This window comes from Rhinopithecus bieti, unplaced genomic scaffold, assembly GCF_001698545.2.
Source record: "Rhinopithecus bieti isolate Rb0 unplaced genomic scaffold, ASM169854v2 scaffold_1101, whole genome shotgun sequence".
In the NCBI taxonomy this organism is placed as follows: domain Eukaryota; kingdom Metazoa; phylum Chordata; class Mammalia; order Primates; family Cercopithecidae; genus Rhinopithecus; species Rhinopithecus bieti.
In genome coordinates this window covers 1,985,377-2,002,832 of record NW_016803441.1, presented here as the reverse complement: position 1 = coordinate 2,002,832, position 17,456 = coordinate 1,985,377, and the positions used below count along the sequence as shown (strand labels likewise).

The 17,456-nt window shown below is 34.6% G+C and overlaps 1 protein-coding gene across 1 annotated transcript in view; it reads right to left on the bottom strand.

Annotated features, from left to right (window-relative positions):
* Positions 1-317: 317 nt before the first annotated feature.
* The window catches only part of LOC108536891 (desmocollin-2-like), a 40,777-nt gene continuing 23,638 nt past the window's right edge, over positions 318-17,456 (bottom strand). The window contains exon 5 of the mRNA XM_017883979.1: positions 318-477. Coding sequence (XP_017739468.1) covers positions 466-477 — 12 coding nt within the window. The 3' untranslated portion in view covers positions 318-465. The remainder of the gene's footprint in view (positions 478-17,456) is intronic.

Below are 17,456 nucleotides of genomic sequence, written 5' to 3'. Positions count from 1 at the left end.
TGTCCCAGTGTCCCTAGGTGGGGGAAGAGAGTCTCAGGCCTATGAGGTTGAAAGGTGTCCCAGGGCTTGCCACTTATAGTGGTTGGGTGTCTTTTGCTGGTTCAGTTTACCTACGTTGGTGTCTGTAAGAGATCTAGTCTCAAGAGAGCACTTCTAACAGCTGCTTGTTGTTGGTGAAAATCCTGATTAATCCTCGATTTTTTTTGGACATCCCTGGCATTGTCAGAAAGATTCCCATTCCCTCCTGAGGAGAAATGAGTTTAAGTAGGCTGTCTTCTACTCCTAGGTTTGAGCTCAGGAAATAAAGTCTGGTTTACCTTCTCCTGTTGGGTGGGAAGACGTGAGATGCTATGCCAATTATTTTGGAACAATTATTGTTCCTCAAATCCTGGGGTTCCAAAAAAGAATATATTCTTCCTGTCTTTCAAAGTTCTTCCTAGTTGCTTCCTGTGTTATTTCCAGGGTTCACAGTTTCGTCTGGCAGGGAAGCAGGGAGAAAATGGACTATGTGATCTTGACTGGAAGTTAACCTGCTTTTATTGAAAAGGTATTTAATAATTAGTCTATTCCTAAAAACTCCAAGACCAGGGAGAAGGCAGAGGTCACAGAACATTCTGGACCTTAGGGAGAGAATATTAATTTACAATTGGTTCCAGGGTTCTTTTTATCCATTTAACTATCTTACCTTTTACAGACATTCACCAAATATTAAATAATCTTTCCTTTCTCTGGAGAAAAGGGAATTAAAAAATCCTTGTTAATTATATTTTTCTTTAAAGTCACAATAAGATTTTCCTTCAAAAAGTTTAATTATCCATTATTGTGACAAATGGCGTATGCTGTGGTTACGAAATTTTTGTGAGACATCTTTATCTCAATATTGTCAGTTTATTTTTGTATGATACCATAAAATATCTGCTCTAACCAGTGTATCTGTCTCAAATGAAATAATGGAGCTATGAATTAATCTCATCATTATTGGTTATTTCTGTCATAGGGAACCTATAAAAGGGACATTAATGCCTCCCGAGCTTGAAGCAGACACTTTCGTGTGCAATCCCACAAATGGTATATACTCCTGAACTGCTTGGGGCTGCAAAGTAAAAAGAACTTCCACAGAGGGCTGAAAGCAGTGTGGTAATATTTAAATTTTATATAATGTTGCTTGAGTTGAAACTAAGGAGGTTACGAAACACTGCTCAAAGAAATCGGAGAGAACACAAACAAATGAAAAAAAAATTCCATGCTCATGGATAGGAAGAATAATACTATTAAAATGCAAAAGCAATTTAAAGATTCAGTGCTATTCCTATTAAACTACCAATGACATTCTTCACAAAACTAGAAAAAAACTATTTAAAAATGTATATGGGACCAAAATAGAGCCCAAATAGCCAAGAAAACTAAGTAACACATGTCATCACTTATGAGTGAAAGCTGAACAATGAGAACACAATAATACTGGGAGAAGAAGAACAGACACTGGGGCTTACTTGAGGATGGAGTGTAGGAAGAGGGAGATGATCAGGAAAAAAATAAGCCATCAGGTACTATGCTTATTACTTGGGTGACAAAATTGTATGTGTGCCAAACCCCCATGACACACAGTTTACCTATTATAACAAATTTGCTCATATACCCTTAACCTAAAATAAAAGGTTAAAAAAACAAAAGAGAAAAGAAAGAAGTTTGAAAATAGTGTATGCCTAATTATGAGGTTTGTCCTGCCCCCATTGTTTCATTCTTCTACCTGCCTTCAAGATATCATTATCATACCCTAAAATCCTTGACTTACATACACTGCATAAATTTGTACAAATTTAAAATACCATCATCAAATACAACCTTCATCCTGAAACTAGTATTCAATATTGTCTTGCTTTGTTTTAACTTTATAACTTTACAAAGTGTGTATAATGATGTTTGCAATCTTTTGGTGCTTGAATTATTAACCTAATCTTCCCCTTTAATTAAGTCATTAAAAAAAAAACGAATAGCATATTGCTAGGTTCCATGCATATTGCTGGGTGTTACTACTGATCATTTCACCATAATTTCTTCATTTTGACAACTGCATTGCTGTTTACCATTGTTTTTACACAACATCAAGGTCTTGGGTATTATTTTGTATGGCAAGTACTAATTTTTAATAAAAATGACTTATCTAATGAAAGAAGGCCATAGCATAACAATGATGACAGTGAGTCATGAATGTCCAATTTTGTGTACTTGAAGTCAATTTTATGAATTAAATGAAAATGTCCTTTCGGGCTTTCGTTTCCAAAAATCCGACAGAAGCCTCTTTACATTATTCAGAATTTTACAGAGAAACAGAACCAATAGGAGATGGGTGGGTGGATGAATGGATGGATGGATAGATAGATAGATAGATAGATAGATAGATAGATAGATAGGGAATTGGCTCACATAATTTTGAGAGGGTGAAAAGTCCTACCATCTGTTGCCTGTAAGCTAGAGAACTAGGAAAACCAGTGATACAAGTCAGCCCCCAACCAAAGGCATGAGAACCAGGGTTGAGGGGGTGGGGTGGAAATCTGCTGGTACAAGTCTCAGAGTCTGAACGTCTAAGAATCAGGAGATGTGATGTCCAAGGTCAAGAGAAGATGGATGTCCCAGCTCAAGAAAAGAACAAGATTTACCCTTTCTCTACCTTTTTTTCTGCTCAGGCCCTCAGTGAATTAGATGACATTCACCCACATCAACAAAGGCAGACCTTTACTCAATCTACAGATTCAAATGCTAATCTATCCCAGAAACACCTTCACAAACATACCCAGAAATAATATTTTACCAGCTATCTGGGCATCTCTTAGACCAGTTAAGTTGACAGATAAAATTAATTATCACAATCTTCTATTACAAAATACCTGAAATGATAAATCTGAGCATATGGAATTGAATTTATAGGTTAGAAGGGGAAGCTTATAGATGTCACCCATGGAGAAGAAACTAAAAGCCAGAGCAAACTCACTTTGCATGGACACTGGAGGCTCAATTTGGGCAGCTTTGCACATGGTCCAAATGGTAAAAAGGCTTGGCATTTATGGTTTGCTCAGGGATCATGGGACACTAGGCACTGAGACTATGTGAGACAAGAAGTTAAAACTGGAAAGTCTGTGCAGAGTCAAAACTCATGAAAGCTGGTACTCTCACTGGGACTAGAACTACATACCTTCCACAGCAAGAAAGATTTCTCAGCCCAGAGATCTACTAAGGAAAATCAAAAGTTCATTTAGATAAATTAAAGTCACAAACCTGTGTTTATTTTGGTACAGAGTTCAAATTTACCTTATTTTCATACTGTGGGAATCCTGATGAAAAGATTAATACAAAATCTGATTCAGAGTACGTGGTATTCACAGAGTACAAGACAGAAATAAAGGCAAATGTGTTCTAGAGGGATAATTTTATGAGCTAAAACAATGGGCTTTTATTTGTAAAATCCCTGCAAAAGGTAAGTGCACAAAATGGTAAAATGCAAATAATTTTCCAGGAAATAATAGGACTACCTAAAATAGACAATAAATATAAGTATATTTGAATTACACTTATTTTATATTAAGTAAAATTTAAATATTATAAACCATAAGCAAAGCGTAAGGCCATATGAAAAATATAAGATTTGATCAAATGTCATTATTCCTGCCTTATAATTTGGAAATTACAGTAAACACCATGTAACAAATATTTTATGTAAGGACAGACTTTATGCTAATTATAGTTTATGATCTCACCATTGAACTCTATTCTGCCTTAATAATTATAAACAAATGCAATAAGTAATTTCCCAAATACAGACAACATGGCCTCTCAAGTATCCCTACATAGTAGGAAGCTCTCTACAACTTAGGCAAGATAAATTTGCACCATTCAGCAGCTCTATTTGAAGGAAAACAAACACTAATCTGAACTACCATATAATACAGGAAACCAATGAAAGTAATGATCTTTCTCTCTGTTTTGAAAACGGATTTAGTTTGCAAGTAACAAGTCAGGGTAGCCATTTGTACAAAGGTTTGCTAAGAAAACCAGAAATGGTACTTGAATTATTACTCAAATCCTCCCTTTTAATTTGGTTGTACTTTTTGGAAATTAGGTTGAAAGACTGGAATATATCCCTTAACTGGCATAATGGGATTTAAAAATCATTCCTTTATTATGTTTTCTTCTTAGTTTATGGGATCAATTTTCCATATGGTATTTGTAGTACTTACAGGAAAGTTTGTATTTTGGCTTTCTCCCTTGTAAAACATATGTTCTTGAATTCTTGGAATCTGATTGAGCATCCTCTGTCTCAGAGGATGCCCAAAGGCTGTTTTTATGCTATCTCTGGGGTTTATACATACACAGCCTCCAGCTCGACTCTAATTACGTTAACTTAGGAGGGCTTTCCAGTTGAGGAACTGTGGGTGGGCATCGACATAATTTCCCTTTTGTCTCTTTTTGCCCCTCATACAGACTCTTTTAAAATAAAATAAAATAAAATAAAATAACAACAAAGTAATAATAATGCTTCCCACCCTTGCTTTCATCCTGGCTTCTAAGATTTGCTGCATTAGAAAAACACAAGTAAAGTAGTAAGGATTAAGCAACATCATTAAAATGGAAGCAAATTCATATTCAGGTTCAAACAAATCACAAAATAAATCTAACATCCCTCTGGCTTTATTTCTACATTTTCTTGTTTGGGCCAAAGAAGAAAAGAGAAAACTGAGAAAGAAAACTTTCATGTGTATGTGTATCCAATGTTGTTGTCATCCTAATGTTCAGAATCTCATGAGAAATCTGTTTCCCTTGCAAGTGCAATTTGATGTCTGACACACACCACTAATATATTAAGATGGTATGAATGTTGACAGAAAGCAAAATGGCACTGAAGCTAACACAAAAGTCTCTGCTAAATCATAATCTGGAATTTCCTTTGTTATAGTCTGGCAAATTTCCCATTATTAAACTGGAGTAAAAATATAATATTACTGGGGATTATCCAGTATTAATTTGTCCAAATCTTTTCCATGCCCCTTAAGTTTCCAATACAATTTATTTATATTCAGCACATGGCCTTGTATACTTTAATGAATTAATACAGGGCATTCCAGATTAAATCCCTTAATTTTTATCCCCTAAAATAAAATTTCAATGACCGTTTGTCCATTTTTAACGAAAATACACCACATGTCTATCATACTTTACCTTTTACAGGCACAGTTTCTCCAGTAAGCCTCATAATAGCTCGAGAAGTTAGATGGGAAACAAAACATTGCTCCTATTTGATGAGTAAGGGAACAGAGACTCTGAATAGTAAATGGCTTGGCTAAGTCACCAGCCTGGTGAATGAGCAAACAGCTGCCAGCCACAGGCTTCTGCCTACCAGCCTACACATTCTTGAGTCAGAATTTGGGGTTCAAACTTTGTCTCCATGGCAGTTCCTAGACAAGGAAATCCCAGTTACTTTCTTGTAAAATAGAAATGAAACCTTTTTATCTTTTATATTTTTGTAAGAATTAAAGGACATGTTCTATACAAAGTATTTAGAACAGCAACTAGATGGTGTGTTGTTAATAATTGTTTTATTTTTTCCTAAGAAATAATGTTTTTCATCCCTTTGTAACCTTAGTACCCCTACTTATATTCTTTTTCTCATTATAGTCTATAAATATCCTTCCTCCTTTAAATATTCTAACTTACTCTCTACCTCAGATCTTTTCCACCTACCAACATTTTCAGGATTCTTTCTTATACATGCAAAAATGAACATTATTACTCTAAGTATGATTTTTTTTTTTTTTTTTTTTAATCCTCTACTTACTCAATTTTTTTCTCTCAAAGAACCATGCATGAATCATGTAACTTTCCAGCTGGAAATGACCTTCCAATTCATCACCTTTGTTTCACTGATTAGGCACATAGATCACAGAGAAGTTACCTTTTTTCTCTGTGCAAGAAAAAAGGCACCACCTAAGAAGTAGAATGAAGCCTTGAAACCCAGGCAGGTCCCCTGATGGGAGGGAACAGTGCACTCTTTCACACTCCCACACTCGTTCCGNTACTCAATTTTTTTCTCTCAAAGAACCATGCATGAATCATGTAACTTTCCAGCTGGAAATGACCTTCCAATTCATCACCTTTGTTTCACTGATTAGGCACATAGATCACAGAGAAGTTACCTTTTTTCTCTGTGCAAGAAAAAAGGCACCACCTAAGAAGTAGAATGAAGCCTTGAAACCCAGGCAGGTCCCCTGATGGGAGGGAACAGTGCACTCTTTCACACTCCCACACTCGTTCTGCTTCCACTTATACACCAATTATCCATCAGTTTGTGCCTTTTGACTTTTAGCTTCACTACTCTTCTACAAAAAAAAAAAAAAAAAAAAAAAGTAACTTTTGGCTCACTCTCTTCAGAATACAAAACCCTTGACTCCCTTTTACACCTCCAGTTTGCAATAGAACACACAAAGTTGAATTTACCTTTTAGTTCTGGTATGCACAGGAGGCAAGAGGGTGGGGTCCCTGGTGAGGGCTCCACCCTCAAGCCTGGAAACCCATGGCCCTAAATAAGAATAGGCATTCCTGTTTTCACGTCCAAATGCTGCCTTTTCCAACACCACTCTGGCCCGCCACACCCCTATCCTGTACCCATATAAACGCCAAGTTCCACTGGCAGAGCAGCAGAGCGGCACAGCAGAGAAGGAGAGGAAAGGCAAACAACTGAAAGTGGAGAGAAGAGGCAAATGAGCGTCAGAGACTACGGATAGATGTGGCTTAACTTCAGACAGCATGATTTTGGACAGAAGCCCAGCCAGAGGCAACCAGGCTTCAGGAGAAGATTATCTTCCCACTCCATCCCCTTTCCTGCTCCCCATCCCACTGAGAACCACCTCCATCACTCAATAAAACCTCAGCATTCACTTTCCTTCAAGTCCGAGTGACCTGATTCATCCTGGATTGTGGACAAGGACCCAGGTACCAAGGGGGTAGGGTGAAAAAGGCTGTCACCTTGACTTTCCACTGAGCTGGTTAACACTTAGCTGTCCACGGACGGCAAATGCTAAAAGAGCACTGTATCACCCCTAGACACTGACATGGGGCTGGAGCCCAAAAGTGCTTGCCCTGGCTCCTGCACCTGCTGACCTGCGTGCTCTCCCTCCCATAAGGGGTTTGAATTAGAAGCAGCTGAGCAAATGAGCCACACGCCAGTCACAAGTCCCACGAGGTGGTTAGGGAACTCTTCCATTTCATTTCTTCTGTTAAAATATGCCAAATTTTTTATTCTTATCTTACCTACCAGAAATGCTCTACCAAACTCTCATTTCACCCTCTTTTCTCAAATGCACTTCCACCTTTGGTGACTAAGTTCTCTCATTTGGCTTCAATCATAACATCACTGTAAATCACTTTATAAAACTGATTAATCAATTTAACATACATTTCTGGACTCCAACTATGTGACAGGCCCTATGCCACAATAGAAACTTTAAAGGCTAGTGGGATTGATTCACTGGTGTGTTCGTACTTAACAACTGACTCAACCCCTCTCCAAAGAAAAGAAGTCTCTAATTCATAGAGTTTGCCAAATTTCATGATGTAAATATTTGAAAAATATTTAAGCTACCAATGTGTTACTAAATGAAACGTTGGGAAGAGACACTAGTAACAAACACAATCCAATATGAGCTCATTCCAACATGTCAGTGAACTTGTGAATATTCAATGGAAAAATTCAAATAAACATATATTTATAAACTTCATAAATGCTAAGTCTAACTTTGACTTTTCACAAGTATTTGCAAAGAACCTACGTTAATTTTCCATTACAGACCCCCAAATCCTCACAATATTCATCATACATTTGTTTTTTCCCTTTGCAGAAAAAAACGCACTAAAAGTGTTACAGCAGATATTACTGAAAAGAAGCCATTCTTTGATCTGTGTGCACCTTTAAAAAAATTATTAAACTTCATTCTTTAGAAAAGTTTTGGGTTCATTGAGCAGAAAGTAGAGAGTTACCATATACTTCCTCTTCCATACATGCACAACCTCCCCATTACAGATATACTGCACCACAATAGTACATTTGTTGTAATCAATGAACTACATTGACACATCATTACCAACTAAAGTCTATAATTTACATTAGGGTTTACTCTTGGTGTTGTATATTGTATGGTTTTGGGCAAAAATATGACATGTATCCACCACTGTAGTATCATACAAAATCCGCTGCCTAAAAAATCCCCTGTGTTCTCCCAAGCTAAATCATTCCTTCTTCTCTCAAACTCCAGAAACCACTGATATTTTTACTACATTTATAGTTTTGAATTTTTCAGAACATGATATAATTGGAATCATATAGTATGTGGCCTTTTCAGACAGGCTCTTTTCACTTAATAATATGCTTTTAGGTTTTATCCTTGTCTTTTCATGACTTGACAACTCATTTTCTTTCAGCACTGAATAAAATTCCAGTGTCTAGATGTACCACAGTATATTTATATGTTCACCTACTTAAGGCCATTTTGGCTGTTTCCTCCTGTTGGCAGTTATGAATAAAGTGGAGCAAACATTTGTATACAGATGTTGTATTGACATACATTTTAAATACCAAGGAACACGATTGCCAGATCATACAGTAAGAGCATGTAAGAAACTACTGCACTCTTCCAAAGTGGCTGCATTGGTTTGCATTTCCAGAGCAATGAATAAGGGTTCCTGCTGCTCCACATACTCACTAGCATTTGATGTTGTCAGTGTATTAGAATACTTTCCATCATTCTAATAGGTTTGTCATATTTTATTATTGCTTCAACTTGTAATTCCCTAAAGATACATGATATTGAACATCTTTGCATATGGTTACTTGCCATCTGTCTATCTTCTTTGGTGAATTATCTGTTCAGTCCTTTCCTCATTTTTTAATCTGGTTGCTTGTTTTCTTATTGTTGATTTTTAAAAGTTCTTTATTTATTTTGAATAACAGTCTTTTGTCAGGCATGTCTTTTAGAAATATTATCTCTCAGTGTGAGTTTTCTTCACATACTCTTGATGTTGTAATTCCTAATAAAGGGAGATTTGATTTTAATGAAGTCCAGATGATCAATTCTTTATTTTCATGTATCATGCCTTTCATGTTGTATAATATCTAAAATGTCATTCCCATCCCAAAGTCCTCTACTTCTATGTTATCTTCTAGGAGTTTTACAGTTTTGCATTATATATTTAGAGCTATGATCCATTCTTAGTTAATTCTTTGAGGAAAGGCATGAGGTCATCGTCTAGGTTCATTCCTTTGCATGTGAATTTCTGGTTGTTCCAGCATCATTTGTTAAAAAGGCTATCTTTGCATGACTTTTGTCAAACATCAGTTGACTATATTATGTGGGTCTATTTCTGGACTCTGTTCTGTTATTCTGTTTTATATTCTTTCACCAGTACCACACTGTCCTGATTACTGTAGATTTATAGTAAATTTTGAAGTCCCATAGTAGTATCAGTTTTTTTTCTCCTCCAATAGTGTGTTGACAATTCTGGGCCTTTTTCCTCTCCAAATAAACTGTAGAAACAGTTTGTCAATATCCACAAGATAAATTGCTGGGCTTTTAACTGAGATAACATTGAATCTATAGATCAAGTTGAGAAGAATTGGCATCTTAAAAAATTGAGCTTTCTATCAATGAACATGGAATAACTCTCCATTTATTTAGTTTTTCTTTGATTTTTTAGAGTCAGTTTTGTAGTTTTCCTCAAATATATCTTATACATATTTTGATAGATTTATACCTAAGTATTTCATTTTTAAGGGTGCCAATGTAAATGGTATTGTAGTTTTAATGTCAATTTCTACCTGTTTGCTGCTGATACATAAAATAAAGCAATTGACTGTAATATATTAAACTAGTATCCTGCAATCTTGCTATAACGGTTTATTAGTTCCAAAAGTTTTTTGTCTATTCTTTGGGTTTTTTTTACATAGAAAATCATGCTATCTGCAAACAAAGAGAGTTTTATTTCTTATTTCCCAATCAGTATACTTTTTAATTCTCTTTCTTGTCCTATTGCATTATCAATGATGTTGAAAGCAGTAGTATAAGAACAAATCCTTGCTTTGTTCCTGATCTTAGCAGGAAATCCTAGTTTTCCACCATTAAATATGATATTATTTGTAGTTTTTTGTAGATTTTAAAAATCAGTTCAAAGAAGCACTCCTCTATTCCTGGTTTGCTTAGAGATTTTATCATGAATTAGGGTGGATTTTATCAAATGCTTTTACTGCATCTATTGATACGCTCCTGGTATTTTTCTACTTCAGCCTGGGATATGATGGATTACATTCATTGATTTATATATTTTGAACTAGTGTTGTATACTTTGGATAAACACCAGGTCATGATGTATAATTATTTCTATAGATTTTTGGATTTGATTTGTGAATTTTTTTGAGGATATCTGCATCTACATTCATAAGAAATATTGGTCTGTAGTTTTCTGAATAGTGTCTTAGTCTAGTTTTGATATTAGACTAATTCTGGCCACATAACACCTTTTTAAAATAAATAGATAATTGTGCTTTTTCACAAATAGAACACAAAATTCTTACAAAGTACTTCTGATAACTTTGTCTAGAAATGGAACCAGCTTGTACTGTTTGTAGTTAAAAACAAGAGAGGTGACTGCATATTAACATGACTAAAAATAAGCAATACGTTTATGGTTCTATAGAATTACTGCCAATTATTTTTGCCACAGTGAGGTTTCAGCAAGGGTCAGAAAACTTCTGTTTACAAGGAGGCATATGGTTGTGAGTACAATACTTTGGGACTATATCTTCAAAGTTTGACAAAAATTAGTTCTTATCATAAAAGAAAAAAACTTTGTCATTTATTTTATCAGTAGATTCTGAATGTTTCATAATATTGTTTTGGGTAGAAAACAAAGAAATGCAAAGCAATCATTTGTTGTCTTTATTTTTTCCTCTTCTTTTTTGGTGGGGGGATAATTAAAATTTGGGGTGTTAAAAGTAAGACCACGTTCCTTACTTTAAAAGATCTTAATGTTAGTCCTGTATTAACAAGACATTCATCCTGATTTTGGTACCAAATTCATAAAGATCCAACCTATTTCTATTTCCTTTTATCTGTCTTCAAATGGGTTCCCTTTCAGTACTTGAAGCCTGAATCATAATTTCACCTAGGTCCTATTTGTACCTAGAATTTCAGTCTCTCTATGAAACCATTCAACGTCGAGTAAAACTCAACTAGTGATTGTAACAGCTAAAACAATAATAAATACTAAAATGTATTCACTATGTCTCTGGCACTGTGAGGGATTCACATTTTTATTTAATCATCTGCCAAACCCTTTGAGCAAGTATTGTTAGCAGATGTCACTTGTGAGTAAACTGAGGCCCACAGAGTTAAGTAACTTTCTTAAGATATCCAGTCCATAAGGAAAAAAATGGGAATGTCTGCCAGGTTTACCTAATGCCAGAATCCATGCTTCTAACCATTATTTTAAACTTGCTTTCCAAAATAGAAATTGACTAAGATGACATACGTGATTGCTATGATTTGAATTGCCCTTCAAAAATATATGTTCGAGTTTTATCCCTTGATACCTATGAATTTAATATTTTTTGGAAATACATTATTTGTGTATGTAATCAAGTTAAGATGAATCATATTAGAGTAGTGTGTACTCTTAACCCAATACAATATCCTTATAAGAAGGGGAGAATCAACATAGAAAGAGATACACAGGGAGGGCATCATATGACAACAAAGGCAGAGATGACAACAAAGACAGAGATGGTAGTAATGTGTCTGCAAGCTAAGGAATGCCAAGTCCTTCTAGCAACAGCAGATGCTAAGAGGGAGGCATGGAACAGATTACTCCCTAGAGTGTTCAGAGAGAACATGGCTCTGCTGACACCTTAATTTTAGACTTCTAGCTTGCAGAACTAGAAGGGAATACATTTCTGCTGTTGTAAGCCACTCCTAGTTTGTGTTACTTTGTTATAGCAGCCCTAGGAAACAAATAACAATAATCAAGTACACTCAGCATTTAAAGCTAATAGGATGCACATATTTCTCATATTTTCAGAAATGTTTATAGATCATTAGGAAAGTATTGTTATAGAATATAAATCCCATCCCCAAGATTATAATGCCACGTAAGTAATTAAAATTATTTTCAAGTTCACGCATCTAAAATAATAACAATAATACTATGTGAATTATTGTTTGGGAAATAAATATACATGTTTTTATTTAACAATGTGTTATATATGCTTACTTTTTACTAATTTTGCTAAAATTTAAATTAAATAAAAGATTCTGTATTTAGAATAAATAATATATTATGGAGAATAAGTCCTGTGATTTATTTTTTTCCCCACTTAATAATGGAATAACTTACAGAAGAATTTGAAATTGTCAAAACAGGAAATGCCATTTTATGCCCATTTTTGTGTCTTGGTTTTGTTTAATTTCAAATTCTCTCTCTGTATATACATATATGTATATTATATATATAAATATGCACACATGCAGATACAAACATATATCTATATGTGAGTATATATTTGTGTGTGTTTTCCAAGAAATACACCGGTTTCTTGTAATGATATATAATACCCTCATATAACATTAAGTCATTAGCCCCAGGACAGTTGTATTCCAGTAAAAATAAAAGATGAGGACAAATCAGAGACAATGTTCATCTCAAGTAGTTGATTTAATAAATCACTTAATACTGGAATAAAAATGCCAATACAGATAAATTTCAGATTGCACAGATATTTCAATACCATTTTCTGTGATTTTCAAAACACAGTATTATCTTTTATTATTGTCAAAGCTGAAATAAATATTTGTTAAAATAAGTAAGTATTAAACTTTACCAAGAAGCCTCTGGGTTTCCTTATATTTTATCATTTACCAATACTGTAAAAAATATCAAACAATTAGAAAAGCACATCGTTTCAAAGAATATTAGCTGGTAAAATTGAAACCTATAATTTTTCCCCAAACCAGTTGCTTATATAATTTTTTACAAACTCTTATAACCTAAATAAAACCATGAGAGCATAAAACAAGTGTCTTGATACTAGAAAAAGATTGCTGTTGCCAGGTGTGGTGGCTCATGCCTATGATGCCAGCACTTTGGGAGGACAAGGCGGGCAGATCACAAGGTCAGGAGTTAGAAACCAGCCTCACCAATATGAAATCCCGTCTCTACTAAAAAAAATTAGCCAGGCATGGTGGTTTGTGCCTGTAATCCCAGCTACTCGGGAGGTTGAGGCAGGACAATTTGTTGAACCCGGGAGATGGAGGTTGCAGATCATACCACTGCACTCTAACCTGGGCAACAGAGCAAGACTTTGTCTCAGAAAAAAAAAAAAAAAGATTGTTGTTCGCTATAAAAGCATGCAACATAAAGATGGGAAACTTGTGGAAATTCCAACTATTTGGGAAAATCTGACTATCCAGGAAATTCTGCATTAGGCAAAATAGATTATACCATGTTGCAGTAACAACTAAAACATGAAATCTGATTCACTTAACTTGGAACAAGGTTAATTCTTCCCTATCACAATAAGACATGTTAAGAAGCTCACCTTGGAAAATTTTTCTCAAGGAGTGACTTAGAGATCCAAGTTCCTTTCATCTCGTAATGTTTCTGTCTTTAAAAGATGACCTAAAATCACCTTGCAAAGGCAAAGTGGACTTTACACTTGGGTTTTTATTGCAGGCTTGGGAAAGAGCATCTGCTATATCTGAGTCACATGGCCCCAATCTCACTGAAAAGAAGTCAGAAAATGTAGTATCCCTCTGTCCCCATAAAATAAAGCAGGATCTGATGAGCACAAAATAATTTATCTGTCATTAATTCAACTACATGACTGCAAAGCTGCACGTTTGAGAAACCATCAGTAGTCACATTGCTTTTGAAAATCAGTAAGGCAAGTCTAAGTTTCTTGTGTGTAAAATGATAGAGAAATATACGTTTCTCTTAGGTTTTCTCCAGCTCTAGAATTCTCATACTCAGTGACAATAAGTACTTAGGCCATAATGCATTTTTTTCTGCTCAGAGTCCCTAGGAAATTTATAGATAGATAGACAGATGGATAGATTTACAGACAGTAATTATGTACTTAATTATTTACTGAATATATACATATATATATGAAAGAAAGTCTATGCTTATTTCATAGAGGTAAAAGATAATAAGAAAGAATCCTGCCTTCAAGGGCTGAACTACTTCATAAAATAATGTTTATTATTATATAAGCCAGAAAGATTTCTGTGACAAAATATAGATATAAAAAAATTGCTGGGACACTGAAAAAGAACAATTAATTTCCAATTTAAATATCTACTAGAACTGTGATGGGTTTTTCCTTCTTCTTTTGTTTCCTTCAGCTTGCATTTTTAAAAATTTTTTTCTCAAAGTGTGATCTCATATCTTATAAATAAAATCTGTAGAAGGTTAGTTCTTTACGCTATATTTTAAAATTTTAAGTTATGCCATATTTAGTGCATGCAAGAAATTGACTTACAGTTTCAGTTTTATATTAATATAAACAAGCTAAGAAACATTATGCTTTTAAAAAATATCCAAGCTTAGTGATTTTTTATGCTGAGCCTTTTATTCCATAATCTCAAAAAAAAATAGAACATTTTGAAGCGTTTATCAGTCACACTTAAGTGGTTTCTAGTTTTGTTTTGATGAGGCAATGACAAAATCCAATCTTAACTATGTACACACAAAATAACAATTTTCATCACTTTCTTCTCCAGTTATGGAAATGTTTCTAGTTTATTCATTTGTAGAACACTTGTATAGTGCTTATTACTAGGAGCCACTCAGTACTTTATAAATATTTGCTTTTAAAAACCTCATATCTACCTTCAGAGGTAGGCACTATTATTATCACCATTTTACAATGAGGAATCAAGTTAAGAAAGGTTCAATAACTTGCCTACCTTCACAAAAACCGTAAGTGGTGAACCTGGGATTCTTAACCAAGCATTCTGGCTGAAGAATCTGTGCTCTAAACATCATGCAATGGTACAAAAGAAATGTTGCAATGTCATTGTCACTAAATACATATGCATATAGTTAATAGCTCTTGTGGTTAGTAGGCATCCAGGTTAAAGATAAATAGATTCAGTATCCATTTATTTTATTTTTTTTGCCACAAAAGCTTTCCAAGAGAAAATAGCCACAGACAGACATTCAGCTCTTGGTAATGCCTTCAGGCTTCAGATGGTCATTTCTGAATTTTCTAACATCTCTCTGTTAGAAAGCAAAATTTTTAAAATTTCTTTTCCAAAGAGGCAATTTTCTTATAAAACTAGATAAATTTATTGTGGATGTTGCCATGTACTTTCAGACTAGTTCCTTAAAACAGTAGTCAGTTTTAAGACTTTGACTATTCATAAACACATTCAAAGAAAGACAAACAATAATTTATGTCATTGACTCTATTAGTATTTTTAGAGGTAAAGGAAATAGCTTATATTTGTACGTGTCCAGTTTAAAGCACTATACTCCAGTTCACAAATAAATAGCATGTGTTTGGTAACAATTTCTTTAAAAGAATCACTGAAGAGACAGTGAGTATTTAGAAAATACGTTCTAAGGAAATTTGTCATGCTCTTTGCAGGAGACAAAAGAACCTTCAAATTTTTTTATCCAAATTCTTGTCAGCAAGTACATGATGGGGTAATAGACAATATATGATCATGCTATTTTTTATATATCAGTAAAGATATTCTTAATTTTTCTTCAGATCTAGGCAGGAGCATTATTGGTGAATATTGATTTACTTACCTTGTGTGTTATAGATACAAAACTTTTGTCTCTGATCAGATAAATGTACATTTCCTTGTAGTTATCTGCTTTATTTCACAAGAAAGGCCTCCTTCTATGTGGTTTCCCTAATTTCCATAAGGTGCAACACTAATAGCCAAGAGAAGCCACCAAGGTCACACCCATTTAAAAGGACAAGTTTTCGTAACTTTGTAAAAACTTGTTTCAGATATCAGGACTCAACTCATAAATTATGATTGGATAAGAAAATCTGTTGAAACTTCTTCAGCTTATCTGGTCTCAGAACTATTTTTCAATTTTCCAGTAAATTGTTTTCTTCGCTTTTATGAATGACGTGAGGCTCCTTGTCTTGAAACAATGCAACTTGGCTGGATGCTTCTAGTACAACTTCTCAACCGACACAATACTAAATGACCTACAGCTTATTTTATTACAATAAATAGTGCCCTTCTAAACATTAGGACCACATCTGATTTTCACTAATGAGCACTTTGTTGAAATATTCAGAATGCCTTGATGATTTGAAATTAGGTACGATGTAAACATTGTAGTCATTAATTTCTAACCATTGTCATTGCAAAAATGATCTATTAAAAAATAGTTATTTTTCCATATTTCTTTTACAAAAGGTATACTGAAATATGCCAATACTACCTAGAGCTGCTGTGCAGATTTTTGTGAAGTAAACACTATAACATATGTTGATAATTAGCATCTCAATAACAATTAGCAGCTCACTAATATAAAATAAAGCCACAACACTGTCATATCATCATCTATGCTGAAGTCAGAAACAAATCCCACAACAGGAGGAAGTAAACAATTCCTTTTCATGAAGTCAGCTTACAAAAGTACACCAGCCTGTGCATTGCACTCAGGTTTAAAACCACTTATCCTCAGGCGTTTCGGGTTACAGCCAGTGAAATGGGCATGAAATAGCTGTGCACTGGTCTATAGGTTATGGCTGTTTTCTAAGAGTTTCGTAATTTTAGATTCTGAGCCCATATTCAGCCAAATATTTTTCTTTAGGAATTTTGTGCAGCTTAGGTGGATGTTAGGCCTCTCTAGGGAAGTTTTGCGTTTGTTTCTGCCAGGAATTCCTCAAAATAAAACACCAAGACCCCTTTTCTTCTAATGTCTTGTCTGGGTTTTCCAATACTTTGTAGTGTGCATAATTCAAACCCAATATATTTCCCTTACATTTTGGAGGATGCTTTTTCTGCTTAATTCAGAGCCTAGTCCTAGATGGGCAAACTTTCTTATTGTCTTCCCAGGCTAGCATGTGAAGGTGTCCTTTCCAGGTTTTCATCCTAAAGGACCTCTTTATGAGGTTCCAACTGCCTGCCCTTATTGCTCCCAAAGTTTTACTTCCTGTTTCCAAGTGGCTGTGAAAACCTAAGTCTCTTCTTTACAGAGAAGATGCTCTCAGGGCACATGGCAGCTTTGAGGAGGCTGTTTTTGGCCTCTGAAATGTGCCCTAATTATTTTTTAGGTCAAATTTCCACATTAAAGGATCGTTATATTCCATCATACATTTCTAAGTGTTTTCTGCCAGGAAATTCTTTGGAATATTTACCTTCTACGTGAAAATGGAAATAAATTGT